The following is a 17,420-nucleotide window of genomic DNA, read 5'->3' on the forward strand; positions in this document are numbered from 1 at the left end:
GTACTTTCTGCGCCAGCTCAGGAAGCTCAACCTACCTAAGGAGCTGCTGACACAATTCTACTCTGCCATCATTCAGTCTGTTCTTTGCTCTTCCATCACTGTTTGGTTTGGATCGGTCACCAAACAGGAGAAGAACAGACTGCAACGGACAATAAGGTCTGCAGAGAAACTTATTGGTGTCAACCTGCCGTCCATCGAAGACTTATACTTGTCCAGAGTCAGGAAACAGGCAGGTAACATCTCTGTGGACCCATCACACCCTGGTCACAATCTGTTTAACCTTCTCCCCTCAGGGAGGCGATATAGATCACTGTATGCAAAAACAACCAGACACAAGAACAGTTTCTTCCCTCAGGCTGTCTCTGTGATGAACAGCTAAAATCCAGATTCATATATCAGTAATATCACTTGCAAAATATCTGCACACTCATACTGTCATTCTGTGCTCACTGTTACTTATATTTATACTTATTTAAATTTACTATTCATCTTTGCACTAGGGGGCGGCACGGTGGTGTAGTGGTTAGCGCTGTCGCCTCACAGCAAGAAGGTCCTGGGTTCGAGCCCCGGGGCCGGCGAGGGCCTTTCTGTGTGGAGTTTGCATGTTCTCCCCGTGTCCACGTGGGTTTCCTCCGGGTGCTCCGGTTTCCCCCACAGTCCAAAGACATGCAGGTTAGGTGGTTAACTGGTGAATCTAAATTGACCGTAGGTGTGAATGTGAGTGTGAATGGTTGTCTGTGTCTATGTGTCAGCCCTGTGATGACCTGGCGACTTGTCCAGGGTGTACCCCGCCTTTCGCCCGTAGTCAGCTGGGATAGGCTCCAGCTTGCCTGCAACCCTGTAGAAGGATAAAGCGGCTTGAGATAATGAGATGAGATGAGATCTTTGCACTATGCACCATATTGCACCAAAAGGGAAATCTTTTCTGTGATGAACAGCCAAAATCCAGATTCATATATCACTAATATCACTTGTAAAATATCTGAACACTTATACCGTCATTCTGTGCACACTGTATACTTTATATTTATTTAACTATTCCATACTTGACTTACCTGGATTACTTTGCACTATGCACCTATTTTTGTTGTTGTTTGCTTGTTTTGTGTATACGCTTTTTTATCTGTTTTGCACTATGAGAGCTAAGTGAACCGGAGTCAAATTCCTCGTGTGTGTCCACGTACCTGGCAATAAAAGTGTTTTTGATTTCTAATCGGGGGCGGCACGGTGGTGTAGTGATTAGAGTTGTCGCCTCACAGCAAGAAGGTCCGGGTTCGAGCCCCGTGGCCGCCGAGGGCCTTTCTGTGCGGAGTTTGCATGTTCTCCCCGTGGGTTTCCTCCGGGTGCTCCGGTTTCCCCCACAGTCCAAAGACATGCAGGTTAGTTTAACTGGTGACTCTAAATTGACCGTAGGTGTGAATGTGAGTGTGAATGGTTGTCTGTGTCTATGTGTCAGCCCTGTGATGACCTGGCGACTTGTCCAGGGTGTACCCCGCCTTTCGCCCGTAGTCAGCTGGGATAGGCTCCAGCTTGCCTGCGACCCTGTAGGACAGGATAAAGCGGCTAGAGACGCGCGTGTGGGGAAAATGAGCGCCGCATTGAGAAACCCCGCCCCCTGGCTGATGTGAGCCAATCAGGAGGCGCTGTGGCTGTGGGACAGCCCTGCGCTCCCAGAGCAGGTTTGTGATTAGTGATTAGTGCACGTGAGTGAGCGAGGGTGGTGTTTTTTTTTTTTTTTGGTGTTACTGCAGAGCAAGCGCGCGCTGTGTATTCGGTACCGTGTGCGGCTCCGGTGCGGGATCCCCTCACGATGGCTGAATAAAGCGTCGCGCGTTGCACATTCCGGTATTGAGTGTCATTATTTTATTTTACTTTTTTTTTCCTTTCCACCGGATTTGTCCTCGGTTTCATGCCCGCGCGCAGTATGTGAGCGCCATGCGGGCGGCGCGGTGCCTCCTCCTGTGGGCTGCGGTCTCCGTGACAGGTAAGAACCGGGCTGAGAGGAACAAGAGGACGGAGAGCGGGACTTACTGTATTTAATTTAATGTATTATTGATGTCCTCCCTCCCTCCCTTTACTGCGGAAAGTTACTCCACAGCGCGCGCTGAGATTTTAACGTTTAAACGGAAAGAAAGAGAAACAGGGTTCCGGTTCGGACGGGCGCGTGCTCTGAGCTCTGTGTGTGTGTGTGTGTGTTTAAACCCCGCAGGCTGGAGCACCGCATCGCGGCAATGGCGAGAGAGAGGAGGAGGGGGGAACGGCGACGGGCGCGCGCATCGTGAAGAACAAATCACGCGGCCGCAGCGGCTCCAGCAGCGCGCGGATGCAGAGGGCGGCGAGCTCGCGCACGGTCGCCTGGATACCAGAGTGAAGAGTGAGGACGCCGGCGCGCGTCACGTGAGTGGCATTTCATTATTATCTCCTTGTTTGACGTTTTATTCGCGATGCGACATTTACATCCTTAACAGCGCGCGCGCTGTGAGGAAACTGAGGATTTCGCGAAACTCGCTAACCTTCATATTCACGCATGCGTACTGACACACCTGAGCGCTAACTTCGACTTTAAAATGACTCGGTTACGTCATCAGACGGTAAATCGTGCAAATATCGAACATGTCCCTGAATCAGGCGATACACACACACACACTCCAAGACTGGATCACTGACTGACTGGGTCCTTTCCGGTGCGGTTCTGGTTCCGCTCGGATCCGCAGTGTGTTCGTGTGGAGTAATGACGGAGCGCGTGAGCACTGCTGTGTCATCCAGCCCTGTTTCACAGCATCTTCTACAACCACATAATAATAATAATAATAATAATAATATCAGTGATTGCATGAGACCAGACTCTGGTGATTGTCAGCTTGTTGCCATTATGGTGTGTGTGAGAGAGAGTCTATTAGTTTCTGCCACACTGACAGATTTCCTCATGAATGTTTAAAGTTTGGGGCGGCACGGTGGTGTAGTGGTTAGCGCTGTCGCCTCACAGCAAGAAGGTCCTGGGTTCGAGCCCCGTGGCCGGCGAGGGCCTTTCTGTGCGGAGTTTGCATGTTCTTCCCGTGTCCGCGTGGGTTTCCTCCGGGTGCTCCGGTTTCCCCCACAGTCCAAAGACATGCAGGTTAGGTTAACTGGTGACTCTAAATTGAGCGTAGGTGTGAATGTGAGTGTGAATGGGTGTCTGTGTGTCAGCCCTGTGATGACCTGGCGACTTGTCCAGGGTGTACCCCGCCTTTCGCCTGTAGTCAGCTGGGATAGGCTCCAGCTTGCCTGCAACCCTGTAGAACAGGATAAAGCGGCTAGAGATAATGGATGGATGTTTAAAGTTTGAGGAGAGAGTTGGACAGGGACCGAACTCCTCTTTAATCACTTCCTTCCTGTTTCTCCTTCCTGGCATTTTCCTCATTCATTGTTTTTTCTTTTTCACCCTTTTTCACCTTCTTTTGCCACTTTTGTTATTTCCATTCCTCCCTTTGTCCTTTCCCCCCCTTTCTCTCCTTCCTTCATTTGTCTCTTTATCTCCATCTCATCTCATTATCTCTAGCCGCTTTATCCTGTTCTACAGGGTCGCAGGCAAGCTGGAGCCTATCCCAGCTGACTACGGGCGAAAGGCGGGGTACACCCTGGACAAGTCGCCAGGTCATCACAGGGCTTCTTTATCTCCATTTCTTGACTTTTGTTTCTCCAGCTCGTTCCATCTATTTTTTTTTTTCCTTTTTGCACCGTACTTTCCTGTTTCTCTTCTTCTCTTTTCTCCCTTTCTTACACATTCACGTGAAGCGTATCTTCAGCGTCTTCTGTACGGTGAATATCAGCGTTCGTCACCAGTCTGTATGACGTATCCACGCATCTAACTATCAGTCCAGTGCTCTGTACGTCAGCTTCTGCACCAGTGTAATTTAGCCATGCCCACCTCCATGTCTACCTCTACCTCCACTCAGGGGTGTTTCTGAGGCTCCAGGCAAAAGTGACTCCACCCCCAGACAAGGCACATCATACACACATTTAACATTTTTAGTCTTCGAGGCACCCCGTCCCTAAATGCAATCAGGAACATTAACTCTGACAGCCCTAATATATGTATCAATGTGTTAATAACGCTCAACATTGACAGTCTTAAAAATATGTTATTACTGCGTTAATACAATAATTTTCACAGCCCTAGCGTTAATAACAGTTTAGACAGAATAGGCTAGGGTAGTGACTGGCTCGTTGTTGATTTGAATTGAATTGACAACCAATTCATTTATGTGCTGGGGCAAATTAAAAGCTTAGCATAACTAATTTATTCAGCGTAACAGATTCTCACTCGGCATCGTTTTGTGTTTCTTTTCCTCCTCCTCTGACCTGCACTTAGTTTTTAGATCTCCTGATGTTAAGTGCACTTCATGGTGTAGGTTGCCACTCTGTAATTACCAAGCTTTTGGCAGTAAGCTAGTGGCATGGGGACCCTGAGGGGGTTTCTAGACATGTTGTTGTAGTCTCCTGTACACGGACGATCATAGAATTTATTAACTGACGAAGGAGAGGTCGTTTGATTACATTAGTCCACAGCAACGACAATTATCAACCCATCCCTGGGGCTTCTCACGAAATTGTTGTTGCTGTGGATTAATGTAATCAGCTGTCTTCTGGGGCCCATTCCAGCTTGGGGCCACCGGCAATTGCCTGCTTTGCCTCCCCTGTTGTGTCGCCTCCACCTCCACCTCTATCACTCAACTGTTTGAATACGTTTTTCACAATATATGATTAGACCGAGCTCATGGAATCAGTTTAACTTGCAGGTCACGTAGCACCACAGGCACTTTACATTTGTGTGTGTGTGTGTGTAGATTGTTGAGGCCAGATTAAGTTAGGTGTGTGTGTTTCGGGAGGTTTTAGAGGTCAGATCAATCACAAAAGTTAGCTCTGTGTGTGTGTGTGTGTGACAGAGAGAGAGAATAGTCTTACCTGCAGAGACTAATTGACGCCACTGGTGTTGTACCCTTCACTGTGTCCTCTTCTCTGTGTGTGTGTGTGTAGTGCTGTGATGATGCATCACTGTGACCGGATACCGCTGTGCTATGATCAGCTGAAACAAATAAACAGACACACACACAGATATATATATAAGTTTGGATTTTTCTCTTTTTTTTTTTTTTCAGTGTGAGATGAAACGACTTCACTAGAAGATGCAGTCCTCGAAAAATAAAATCTCCCAGCCTTACTTGCCCATTGGGTGAGCAGCATCCAAAACATACTTGCCCAAAAAACAATTCCACTTGCCCAGAGCTTTATTTTATTTTGGAGAGGACAGAATGCAGTTGATTTTTTTTTTTTTTAATAGGTGAAGTATGCTGCTTCACCTATTAAAAAAAAAATCAACTGCATTATTGGATTTATTATCATAAATCCACAAAACCATAACACCAATATATAATAATTTAGAGTATATTAAGCTGTGGGGAGTTTTAAATGAGTATTATAATAATAATAGCCCTGTGATGATCTGGCGACTTGTCCAGGGTGTACCCCGCCTTTCGCCCGTAGTCAGCTGGGATAGGCTCCAGCTTGCCTGCGACCCTGTAGGACAGGATAAAGCGGCTAGAGATAATAATAATGCTGGAGCTTTGTTTTTGTTATCAAAGGAACACGGTCCTGTGCAAAATGTCACCGTGGAAGCAGAGTATAGAAATGAACCTACAGTTCGAGAGAGTTCTACACAAACACACTGAACTTTATGACAGCTGCACACATGTGAAATGAAAATAAATCGACTAAGGCAGGAAAAACTCATCTCATCTCATTATCTCTAGCCACTTTATCCTGTTCTACAGGGTCGCAGGCAAGCTGGAGCCTATCCCAGCTGACTACGGGCGAAAGGCGGGGTACACCCTGGACAAGTCGCCAGGTCATCACAGGGCTGACAGACACAGACAACCATTCACACTCATATTCACACCTACGGTCAATTTAGAGTCACCAGTTAACCTAACCTGCATGTCTTTGGACTGTGGGGGAAACCGGAGCACCCGGAGGAAACCCACGCGGATACGGGGAGAACATGCAAACTCCGCACAGAAAGGCCCTCGCCGGCCACGGGGCTCGAACCCGGACCTTCTTGCTGTGAGGCGACAGCGCTAACCACTACACCACCGTGCCGCCGGCAGGAAAAACTATTTTGGATAAAATTGTTATTGTCCGTTACACACTTCTCAACCTGTGTGACTCAGTTGTGCCTTTGAATCAAGAATAAATGAAGAGGGAACTGAACATTAACCATTTATTGAAATTATTATTACAAGGGTGATTATAGTTACTGTATGACTGTAGCTACAACTGGAATGTGCCGATCCTGTTAGCGTTTGTAATTATTCTACCATCCACTATTAGATAAAATAAAATCTTTCAATATTGTTTGAAAGTCTAGAGCAAGATATTTTGTTATTTTACAAATAATAACACTTCAGGTATTGTTTTAACAATAATAAGCATCACTGTGTAAATGACAGAGCTGTGTCTGTTACACATGGAGGGGTATCCTCACCCCTCCATGTGTCATCAACCCCAAGGACATGTAGTTACATGTCCTTGGGGTTGATGACACATGGAGGGATGAGGATACCATCTAGCCCACAGTTTAGGTCCGAGCCCTTTGAGAGGAAATGCTTGGCTTTCGCAACATTCTGTTCCCAAAAGCTGATGTCAGGAAAAAAAATCTTTACACAAAGAAAGTTTTCTTACTTGTGTAGTTTTTTTAAAACTGTTCTTGCGTGTTGGGACTCTTTGGGAAAAAGAATGTATATTCCAACATGTAGCTAATGTTAACTCTAGGCCACAAATCTGCACCGTCACGCCAGTCGTTTCAAGGAATTTTGTACGGATCGTAACCGCTAATAAACTCTTAATTTCTGTGTATATTTATCCTTCGCTTCTTTCTTTCTAAGATTGTCCAAGTAATCTGGCAGTAGAGCATTTTTAGCTGGAGTTTTCCTCAGACAACAGAAACAGACACTGGACATCTCTGCTTGGCTTCAGTATGTGAACTGCCAAGCGAAGTCAGTGGGTCCTGTATGTATTTACGATTTTTATGTCACGATTTGCAACCAATGGGAGACACCCTTTGTCGGCTGTCCACCAATCACAGACTCCCGTGCCACAATGGCGGTATGTTGATAAATATTTAGAAAATAATGATATCCTTATGAAATATGTATATGAAACCATCAAAAGCAATAAAAAAAATTGTAATATATATTAGGGATGTTAACCAATGATAGTTTGACCGATGGTAAACCGAATCAGCGTCAACCGGTTAATTTTTTTTTGGTTGTCCGTTAAAAAAAAAAAAAATTGTTTTGAAGCTGCCGATTTTGGAGCGGAGAACCTGGAATTCTGTGTTGTAAACACTTGGGGCATGCCATGCGGTGTAAGGACAACAGTTGACAAATCAGAAACACCCATTCAGTCATGTCCCGCCCCAGTTGAAGGCAGCTGCCACTCGGCGAAAGAAAAGTCTCAGTGTTGGATTACATTTTACTACGATGTTAACCAGGTACGTAACATCAAGGAAATTCTTGACTATCAAAGAAACAAGAACACGGCGCATGAATGAAGTCGATGGTTGATTAGTCTGGTGAATATTAATGTCAACGTAATAATAATACACAAGATCTGAACTAAAACCTGGTTACTCACTGATGTTACTTAGCATCAGACAGTTGCTATATTAGCTTAGCGGCTAATCAGCTCAGCTCCAGCTATCCCATTCCCAATGGCTGTGCACAATTAGCAGCCATGTAACCGTAATATCAGTAGCTGGAAAACAATTGCAGTATGAGGTCTCTGTGTCTCACTTCGAAGAAAAGTGCCTAGTCCGTAGCAGTATGCAATATCAACACACAGCCTACTGCAGTTAACTGTAAACACCAGGGGCCGTATCGCTAAAACGTCCTATCTTCAATGAAAAGTTAAGATGGGACAAGTGTATGATAGGATTGTTTTCAATAGGTTACTCAATGCAAGCACCGGTAGTGACTGAGCTAAAGCTTGCCGCTTAGAAAATGACGGCAATTTATTGAAAACATGTTCACACTCATATTTTTAATGCCAAGTTGCAACTTAACAAAAGTGCGTGCCCCTTGCTGACACGGCCATTTGTCCTCCGCTCCAATACAAACCCCTCGACATCAGTGCCGCGTTTGACTAAATGTTTCGCGCTGTAGAAAAGTTAATGTGAGTGGAGGGCCAGCGACTGGGACTGAATGTGCGGATGCTCGCGGTTAGATTTAGAATAGATTCTAATAATTCCAATTCTAGAATTTTAAACTCATAGGTTAACCGACTTTAACCGGCTAATGAGGCTCGGTGGTCGGTCAAGAATTTTTTTAGTTTTCGCCATCCCTAATATATATACTGGTTCGAGGTAAGGAACATTATTCGGTGATATTGTTTATTATTGACTCCAGTCGTGATATAAAAGTTCCAAGTTTGACACCTGCCCGCTTCAACCGCGCTGCTGGCACACGATGTCCTTGACCCTCGTCGCCCTTAGCCAATTGGTATAATTATGTCATTACGTGGACCCCTCTGAGCCGAGCTTTTCCAGTACACTCAAACACACGCATACTTTCACGAATTATAACCACAAAGAAATTTGAATGGTTTCCTCAAAATGTTTTTTTACTTTTGTATATTGTGTTGATGAGTAAAACTTCTTAATGCATTTCCCGTGAAACGAGACGAGCTACTTTAGACTGGTTCCCTGCTCTCTTAGCACAGAGTGAGCATACAGTCAATGTCTCGGACGCTTGGTAGGATTAATTTTATACAGGAACCAGTCCAGGAAAACAAGATTTTCGATAGACACAGGTGAACTTTGTTTTGAGGAGGAGTCAGATGTCACGATGCGCGATTCACTTTGCAGAATGCTAATGATAATAATTGAAATATGCTGCTGCCGGACTGACAGCTCAGACCTGTATCACGGAGCAGTTGCCTGTGTCGCTTAGGTTGCCGGCACTAACTTTTGTCGTCCGATCAGACAATTAGCATTAAAGTTTTACTCGTCCTTGCACAGACTTTAGTCGTCTCGGACGATCGGACATGCGGGTTATCGAGCACTGAGATGGATTTTTTTTGTGTGTGTGCACAAGGGGTGCCAATAATTGTGGAGGGCTGTGCATGTGTGTGTTAAGGTTTACAACAATCTGTGTGTAAAATTAGTGTGTGTGTGTGTGTGTTTCAGCCGGTTCATCTCGCTCAGTTGTCATTTCTGGTGAAGGCGTTTGGGACTTCGTTCATTTTGGACCTGGAGCTCAACCAGTGAGTACACGCACCTCATTCTTTATTCTTTCCCTGCAATTTTTTAAACACTTTTATTTGTATCAACTCAGCTTTACTGTTGTTGTGTGTTGGCGTGATTTAGTCTCCGCTACGTCACTGAACACAGCGCACACACACACACACACACCGACTGCACATTCACTGGAGGAAGTGAGGCTGCAAGCAGCTAGTCGCTTATTTATAGCCAGTTTACCTGCCGCTAATTGCTTAAAAAAGTTTTTAAATAACTTTTAAGGATGTTGTGCTGTCTCTCCAAAAATAAAATTGTGTCCCAGTGTTCAAATGTTGGTTAAAGGAAACTGATTCACCAGTACAGAGAGTCAGTGTGGTTCTTTAGGCAGAGGAGAACCCACACTCTGGGTCCAAATGTGTGTGAGTGAGGCGGTCTCGCTTCAGCTCACTGAAGGAAGTGAATCAAACACGGCGTGAGCCGAACTGAGCCAAAGAACAGAGATGTCGTGAGATTTAGGCCGGCAAAATAAACAAAAATAGAAAATGTACGTGTACGCAGTGTTTTAAACTAGCCATTTCGACAGTTACAGAAGGCTGGCTGCCCGTTCTCCATATTCTCCAGACTTGGGTGATTATCGTGATTCCTGCTCGCACTCGGTGAAGGTTTGTTTGATGTTTGACGGCACCTCAAACGATGTTTAATTAAATGCAGTGAGAAAACCAAAGAGAAGAATCAATTTGGCTCTGATTCACTCTACACACACAGAATAATGGGTGTGCAAACCACATTAGACCCTGAAGTGTGTGATCACCTGCGTGTAAAATCATGCCAGGAGCTCAGAGATGAGAGGATGTTGAGGAACTGATTATCAGCACATGCCCACACTGTACTGTGTGTGTTATATCCATTAGCACTCTGAGTTCAACCTGGTACTTCAGCACGGTCTCAGGGTTCCTGCTCCGTCTGCACCGGGTGTGGCTCGGCTTACACGGCTTCAGACCGCGTGTCTCTGTCGGTCAGGGCCAAGTCACTCGATGATAATGCTTAAACCCCTGGTTACCATAGTTACATAACCATCCTGCAGATTCGGTCGTGTTCTGTAGCACAGTGTTGCGTCTCTTCAGCTCAGGACTTTGGCTAGTGAGTCAGTTAGCAAACGGATAATCAGTTTAATCTTCCAGATGTGCATAAAATCTCACTCTGACTCTAATCCTGCGTTCATGTTAGCAACCGACGAAGCGGCAGGACGCCACAAACTTCAGCAACAAACTGAGGAAACTGAAACACCTGTCAGTTCTGACTGTGTGTGTGTGTGTTTGCAGTGATCTCTTGTCTTCAGACTATGTGGAGAGACATTTTGATGAAGATAGAAGACCATTCCATAATCAGGTATGAAGAAACTGTGAGTCTGGAAGGAATAAAACATGATAATCGACTAGATCTGGAGTAATTCACGTAGTAAAAGTAATGCTGAAAACATGGTGGTTATTCTGTGCGTGTGTGTTACCCATAATGCACTGGGAGCAAGTGTAAAGTTGTCAGACAGAGCAACAGGTTACGTGTTTTCCTCTGTTCTCTGTATAGCTTAGAGTGCATTAATCACTAACTAGCTCTTACACACACGCAGCTCAGAACATTCTAAAATGTGCTCTGAGGAGATCTGAATTTTAGTCGTTGCTGTGTTTTGTTTTTTTTTGTTTCATTTGTGTTTGTCTGGCCTCTGTTAACTTTGTTATGTAATAATTCAATGACAGACATCTCATGTAACCGTGGTTACACACTCCCTCCCTCATTAATATTCATCACAATGAGTTTAACACACAGCTCTGGTGGGACATGGTAGGCCAAACACCAGATGGACACACACACACACACTTTAACTCCTACACACTGCTGCTGTTTTGTGAAAATTTGGGAATAAAATCAAGACAAGGGGAGAGAGAGAGAGAGAGAGAGAGAGAGAGAGAGACAGGGCCAGAGAGAGAGTGAGACAAAAATGAGAGAGAGACAAAGTAAGAGAGAGAACATGAAAGTGAAAGGGAGAGGGTCTCCAGCAAAACCTTTCCATCCCAGACGAGGGCTGCTGTAAACGGGCTCGATCAGTGAAGCAGAGCATCCTGGTGTTCCAGAACAGAGCAAACAAGAAACACACACCACTTCACACTGTGTAACACACAGCTCAAACACACTTACCCATTGGTGACCCTCCGTAGCACAGGGAGCTCGAACGTGGCCATACAGACGCTCACAGATATAAAACACACAGAGCCTGATGTGCAGTAAAATCCAAATTCAACCAAACACCAATCCCCATTCAGCTCTGACTGAACCCGTACAATTCAGTAATCACACACGTGGTTCTATACGGAAGTGAAATATGGGCTCCATTAATCAAAGACAAAAACTGGGACAACAGTCCGGCTGAATTCTGTAAAACTCCTGAAAACTCACTGCAACTCCGCCAACAGCGTCTGCAGAGCACAGCTCAGGGGTTTTATTCTTCGTTTAAAAATAAAAAAAGAGAGCAGCAGAACTCTGGCTCCACCTTAAACCACTCCAGCTCCCTGCAGTACAGAGCTCTCCTCACTCATCCCCCGAGCTTCACAGCAACACAGTTCATCAGCCTGAGACAAAGCCCAACTAACACACCCAAACGCACACATCCAATGAGTTGAATCTCTGAAGAACAAAAACTTGAAAGAAAGATAAATCCTGACTGAACACAGAGTGGGGCATCACAAAATTGAAAAGGACGACACACTTCAACCTCTAAACCCAAAGAACAAAGACTCTGAACCTTGTGTGAGCTACAGGAAGTAGAGATTGAGACTTGCTTCACTCTGCTCTGTCCACAGTACAGTAAATTCACAGCCATCGTCCCAAATGTCTCCGTCTGAGCACTGAGCTGTGTTTTACGGGAACATGAAGCTGTGTGACTGGCAGCTGTGTTCATATCCGCTCTCCCTCATCACATCTATGGCTACGGTCTCACTTTTGTGATGGCTTATCGATGAAAATGAGGCATTTTGGTGGCGATGCTTCCCTGAGCTTCTGGACGTATTCCCAAACCCATCAGTGCTTAGTTTGTTGATGAAAATATCAGCAGCAAAATTTCAGTGCATGCATAGAAATTTTTCACGACGTTTTTGCCCCTCATGAGGTAGATGCACCAAAAAACACCTTGGGAAGCTCGAAGAACAATCACAGTGCATTGCACGATTGGTGGCGATGTTACCAGTTTTTCATCAGCAAGTATTCGCAACCCCATCATGAGCTGGAGAGTGAGCAGGGCCTAATCTAATACAGTCTACACTGTTTTTTATAATATTTTATATACAGTGGTGCTTGAAAGTTTGTGAACCCTTTAGAATTTTCTATATTTCTGCATAAATATGACCTAAAATATCATCAGATTTTCACACAAGTCCTAAAAGTAGATAAAGAGAATTCAGTTAAACAGATGAGACAAAATATTATACTTGGTCATTTATTTATTGAGGAAAATGATCTAATTACATTTCTGTGAGTGGCAAAAGTATATGAACCTCTAGGATTCGCAGTTAATTTGAAGGTGAAATTAGTCAGGTGTTTTCAATCAATGGGATGACAATCAGGTGTGAGTGGGCACCCTGTTTTATTTAAAGAACAGGGATCTATCAAAGTCTGATCTTCACAACACATGTTTGTGGAAGTGTATCATGGCACGAACAAAGGAGATTTCTGAGGACCTCAGAAAAAGCGCTGTTGATGCTCATCAGGCTGGAAAAGGTTACAAAACCATCTCTAAAGAGTTTGGACTCCACCAATCCACAGTCAGACAGATTGTGTACAAATGGAGGAAAGTCAAGACCATTGTTGCCCTCCCCAGGAGTGGTTGACCAACAAAGATCACTCCAAGAGCAAGGCGTGTAATAGTCGGCGAGGTCACAAAGGACCCCAGGGTAACTTCTAAGCAACTGAAGGCCTCTCTCACATTGGCTAATGTGAATGTTCATGAGTCCACCATCAGGAGAACACTGAACAACAATGGTGTGCATGGCAGGGTTGCAAGGAGAAAGCCACTGCTCTCCAAAAAGAACATTGCTGCTCGTCTGCAGTTTGCTAAAGATCACATGGACAAGCCAGAAGGCTATTGGAAAAATGTTTTGTGGACGGATGAAACCAAATCAAACTTTTTGGTTTAAATGAGAAGCGTTATGTTTGGCGAAAAGAAAACGCTGCATTCCAGCATAAGAACCTTATCCCATCTGTGAAACATGGTGGTGGTAGTGTCATGGTTTGGGCCTGTTTTGCTGCATCTGGGCCAGGACGGCTTGCCATCATTGATGGAACAATGAATTCTGAATTATACCAGCAAATTCTAAAGAAAAACGTCAGGACATCTGTCCATGAACTGAATTTCAAGAGAAGGTGGGTCATGCAGCAAGACAACAACCCTAAGCACACAAGTCGTTCTACCAAAGAATGGTTAAAGAAGAATAAAGTTAATGTTTTGGAATGGCCAAGTCAAAGTCCTGACCTTAATCCAATCGAAATGTTGTGGAAGGACCTGAAGCGAGCAGTTCATGTGAGGAAACCCACCAACATCCCAGAGCTGAAGCTGTTCTGTACAGAGGAATGGGCTAAAATTCCTCCAAGCCGGTGTGCAGGACTGAGCAACAGTTACCGCAAACGTTTAGTTGCAGTTATTGCTGCACAAGGGGGTCACACCAGATACTGAAAGCAAAGGTTCACATACTTTTGTCACTCATAGATATGTAATATTGGATAATTTTCCTCAATTAATAAATGACCAAGTATAATATTTTTGTCTCATTTGTTTAACTGGGTTCTCTTTATCTACTTTTAGGACTTGTGTGAAAATCCGATGATGTTTTAGGTCCTATTTGTGCAGCAATATAGAAAATTCTAAAGGGTTCACAAACTTTCATGCACCACTGTAGCTTTGTCATTTATAATTCAGTACTATATATCCTTCTCTGCCACATTTGTTAATTTAATTAATATCTGTTCATGTTTATTTTTTTCATTATTGTTTTTCTAGTCCCTTTTTGTTTTTATTGTTTCTCTCTCACTTTTTTTTATATTAATTTGCTCTGACATTTTGAACTTCATCTTGAGAGAGAGAGATGTTGAGACAGACAGATCAGGAGAGTGAGTTCAGATTATGGAATGCAGGAAGGAATTTTTTTTTATCTACCACATTCTCTGTCACACACACACACACACACACACACACACGGGAACGGGAACTCATACAGAATCGGCACTTCTAAAATCTCTCATGCTGGTGTAGCAAAGCACTCTGGGAAAACTGCTCGCTCCTCCCACTCTGCACACCCATACAGCCAATCAGCATGCTGTTACCGTGACAACTGGCAACAGGCAGTTTACATTGAGACACTATAGAAATGCATATAGAGGGAGCAAAAGAGACAGACACACAGACAGATGCATGTAGAAAGATGGAGAGAGTGAAGAGGAGGGGGACGTGTTAAGAACAGAGAGAAATGATGCTGCATGTTTCTCTCTCTCTCTCTCTCTCTCTCTCTCTCTCACACACACACACACACACACACACACACACACACACAATTTCATTACACATGACGTGTGTGTGTTTATCCATCTGGTGTTTGACCTTCCACATCCCACTGTAGTTGTGTATTAAGTGTATTAAACTCATCGTGATGAATATGAAAGAGGGAAAAAATGTCATTGGTTGCCATGGTTACCCGAGCAATGGGATTGGAGGAGAGTTAGTGTTTTATTTTACAGTTTTATCATTCATTGGCATTTGCTGATACATTTTTTTTAAACACTCTCTTCCACTTACACACAGACAGATGATAGGTAATGGGTGAGACAGATGTGAAGTCAGACAGTATGTCATGCTCCTGCAGGTCATGTGGTTCTGAATTGGGGTTTACTGTCTTCGTGACACGGGAATTGTTTTGGAAAAGATGTTCCGCTGTTTTGGAAGCAGAGGCTTCTATAAACAATGACGTCGTGGAGAACATAAATGCCGTGCAATGGCTTTGCTCACTGTCTCATGCACACGGAGGCTGGACGAACTCCACAGATGAGCACACAACACAACCAAGCGTGTGATTGGTGGTTACAAACAAGGTGTGGTCAAGTCACTTTGAGGAGTGACAATTTTAACAGCGCCTCCGGCAGTACTGGAGCATTCGTATGCGAAGACCACGAGAACCTGTGAGAATGTGCAAGCTTGAGAACCTGTGCAACTCTCGCAAAGTATACTGAGCAATGATCCTGATGGCTTTGGGGAATTTGTTCATCACTGTCACATTATCTCCATATGAGAGGGTAACTTAACCACGAAATCCACCACATAATGTGGGATTTATGGCTGTCCCGGCAGAGGTAGAAGTGATGGAAAGATGGAGTCTCCATGCAGAGTTTTTGGTGAGAATGAGTCCCGGGTCATTCTGTTGGTGGATCTTGATCTCTCCTGGTTGACCAGTTGAAAGACAGGAGTAGGTTTTGTCAGTAAGATCTTGTTAGCAGGACAGCTCTCAGGTAGAGGGCAGTTCTGAAAGACCCGCCTCATCACCAGTGTCTCATTAGTGTCCCTTTAGTTTTTCTTATCAGGAATTAAAAATAGGAACCAATGGGCTTGATGGAGGTTTAACTGTTTGACGTTCTGTATGTATTGTAGATAAACATCCCCAGGGTCTGGCCCCTCCAACTATTGGTGCAACACTTTACTAGCAATCTAATGCTCCCTTTCATGAAAAATAAGCAGTTAGACACACGTTTGTGTGTTCTGTCTATCTTTGGATCCACAGAGAGGATGCAAAACACTTTCTCAGCATGTTCATTCTACTTTTGGAGTAAGGGAGTGGCTGTGCTACTAAATCCTCAAATAAACCAGTATAAGTTTGCGCAACCCAGAAAATGTAGCACCTTAACATTGATTAGCGTAGGTAGGATATTGTCTTGACCTTTGGGAGAACTCAGACTCAGTGGCCCAATCCTACGGATAATGTTGGGGTAGAGCATGTTACGAAACAATCATTGCTATTGGTTATTTCACTATTTTCTTTTGCTTTAGAAATCAGCCAGTACTGATATTATACACTTTCCATCTCCAATGACCTTGATGCTTATTTACCTTGATCCCGCTGGTCTTAACATCATTAGCTGATGAATCTGGACTGGCAAAGATACCAAAAATGTACAACACGCATGTGCTATGATCATAAAAATACAGCTCTGTCTCTTGTATGAATTTGCATTGCAATATAATTGTCTCATGTGCATTATAATGATACAAATAATGGTGTGTGTGTGTGTGTTACAGGGAGGAGAGCACTGTTATTACCATGGCACAGTAAGAGGAGCGAAGGGTTCCTGGGTCGCTCTTTCCACTTGCCATGGCCTCTGGTGAGCAAAATTATTTAAACACACAGGTGATGTTAATGACTTCGATCACGTTCCCTCCATCTTTTATTCTTTCCTTTTTCCACTCACACATATGCCAGGGCTCTACTGATAATCTGTCTCTGGATGGATAAATTATGAGGGTTTGGGTGGGGGTACACAGTGGTGTAGTGGTTAGCACTGTCGCCTCATAGCAAGAAGGTTCTGGGTTCGAGCCCAGTGGCCGACGGGGGCCTTTCTGTGTGGAGTTTGCATGTTCTCCCCGTATCTGCATGGGTTTCTTCCGGGTACTCCGGTTTCCCCTAAAGACATGCAGGTTAGGCTAATTGGTGACTCTAAATTGACCGTAGGCGTGAGTGTGAATGGTTGTTTATCTGTGTCAACCCTGCAATGATTTGGTGACTTATCCAGGGTGTACCCTACACCCTCGCCCATAGTCAGCTGGGATAGGCTCCGGCTTACCTACGACCCTGCACAGGATAAGTGGTTATGGATGGGGTTTGGGTGGGATTATTGGCAGAAATCATCCTCACACTGAGTGACGATGTGTCTTTAAATAAAATCCGAGAGGATTTACCCGTCCCCTGTTAACTCCAGTGATTCTTATCCCTGTCGTGTCCAGCTGCGATTCCCCAAAAATGTAGGGTGGATTTCGCAACCCCGTCTCTCTGGACTTGTCCTAAATCACCACACAACAGCGATACAGTTGCACGCTGCCACGCTAGTTAGGTTTTTATTTTTG

The 17,420-nt window shown here is 44.5% G+C and overlaps 1 protein-coding gene across 1 annotated transcript in view; it reads left to right on the forward strand.

Moving 5' to 3' along the window:
• Window positions 1-1,803: 1,803 nt before the first annotated feature.
• adam11 (ADAM metallopeptidase domain 11) overlaps window positions 1,804-17,420 on the forward strand; it is a 39,438-nt gene continuing 23,821 nt past the window's right edge. The window contains exons 1-5 of the mRNA XM_060938733.1: window positions 1,804-1,984; window positions 2,210-2,397; window positions 9,221-9,297; window positions 10,594-10,660; window positions 16,599-16,681. Coding sequence (XP_060794716.1) covers window positions 1,936-1,984; window positions 2,210-2,397; window positions 9,221-9,297; window positions 10,594-10,660; window positions 16,599-16,681 — 464 coding nt within the window. The 5' untranslated portion in view covers window positions 1,804-1,935. The remainder of the gene's footprint in view (window positions 1,985-2,209; window positions 2,398-9,220; window positions 9,298-10,593; window positions 10,661-16,598; window positions 16,682-17,420) is intronic.

This window comes from Neoarius graeffei, chromosome 14 (genome assembly GCF_027579695.1).
Source record: "Neoarius graeffei isolate fNeoGra1 chromosome 14, fNeoGra1.pri, whole genome shotgun sequence".
Taxonomy (NCBI): domain Eukaryota; kingdom Metazoa; phylum Chordata; class Actinopteri; order Siluriformes; family Ariidae; genus Neoarius; species Neoarius graeffei.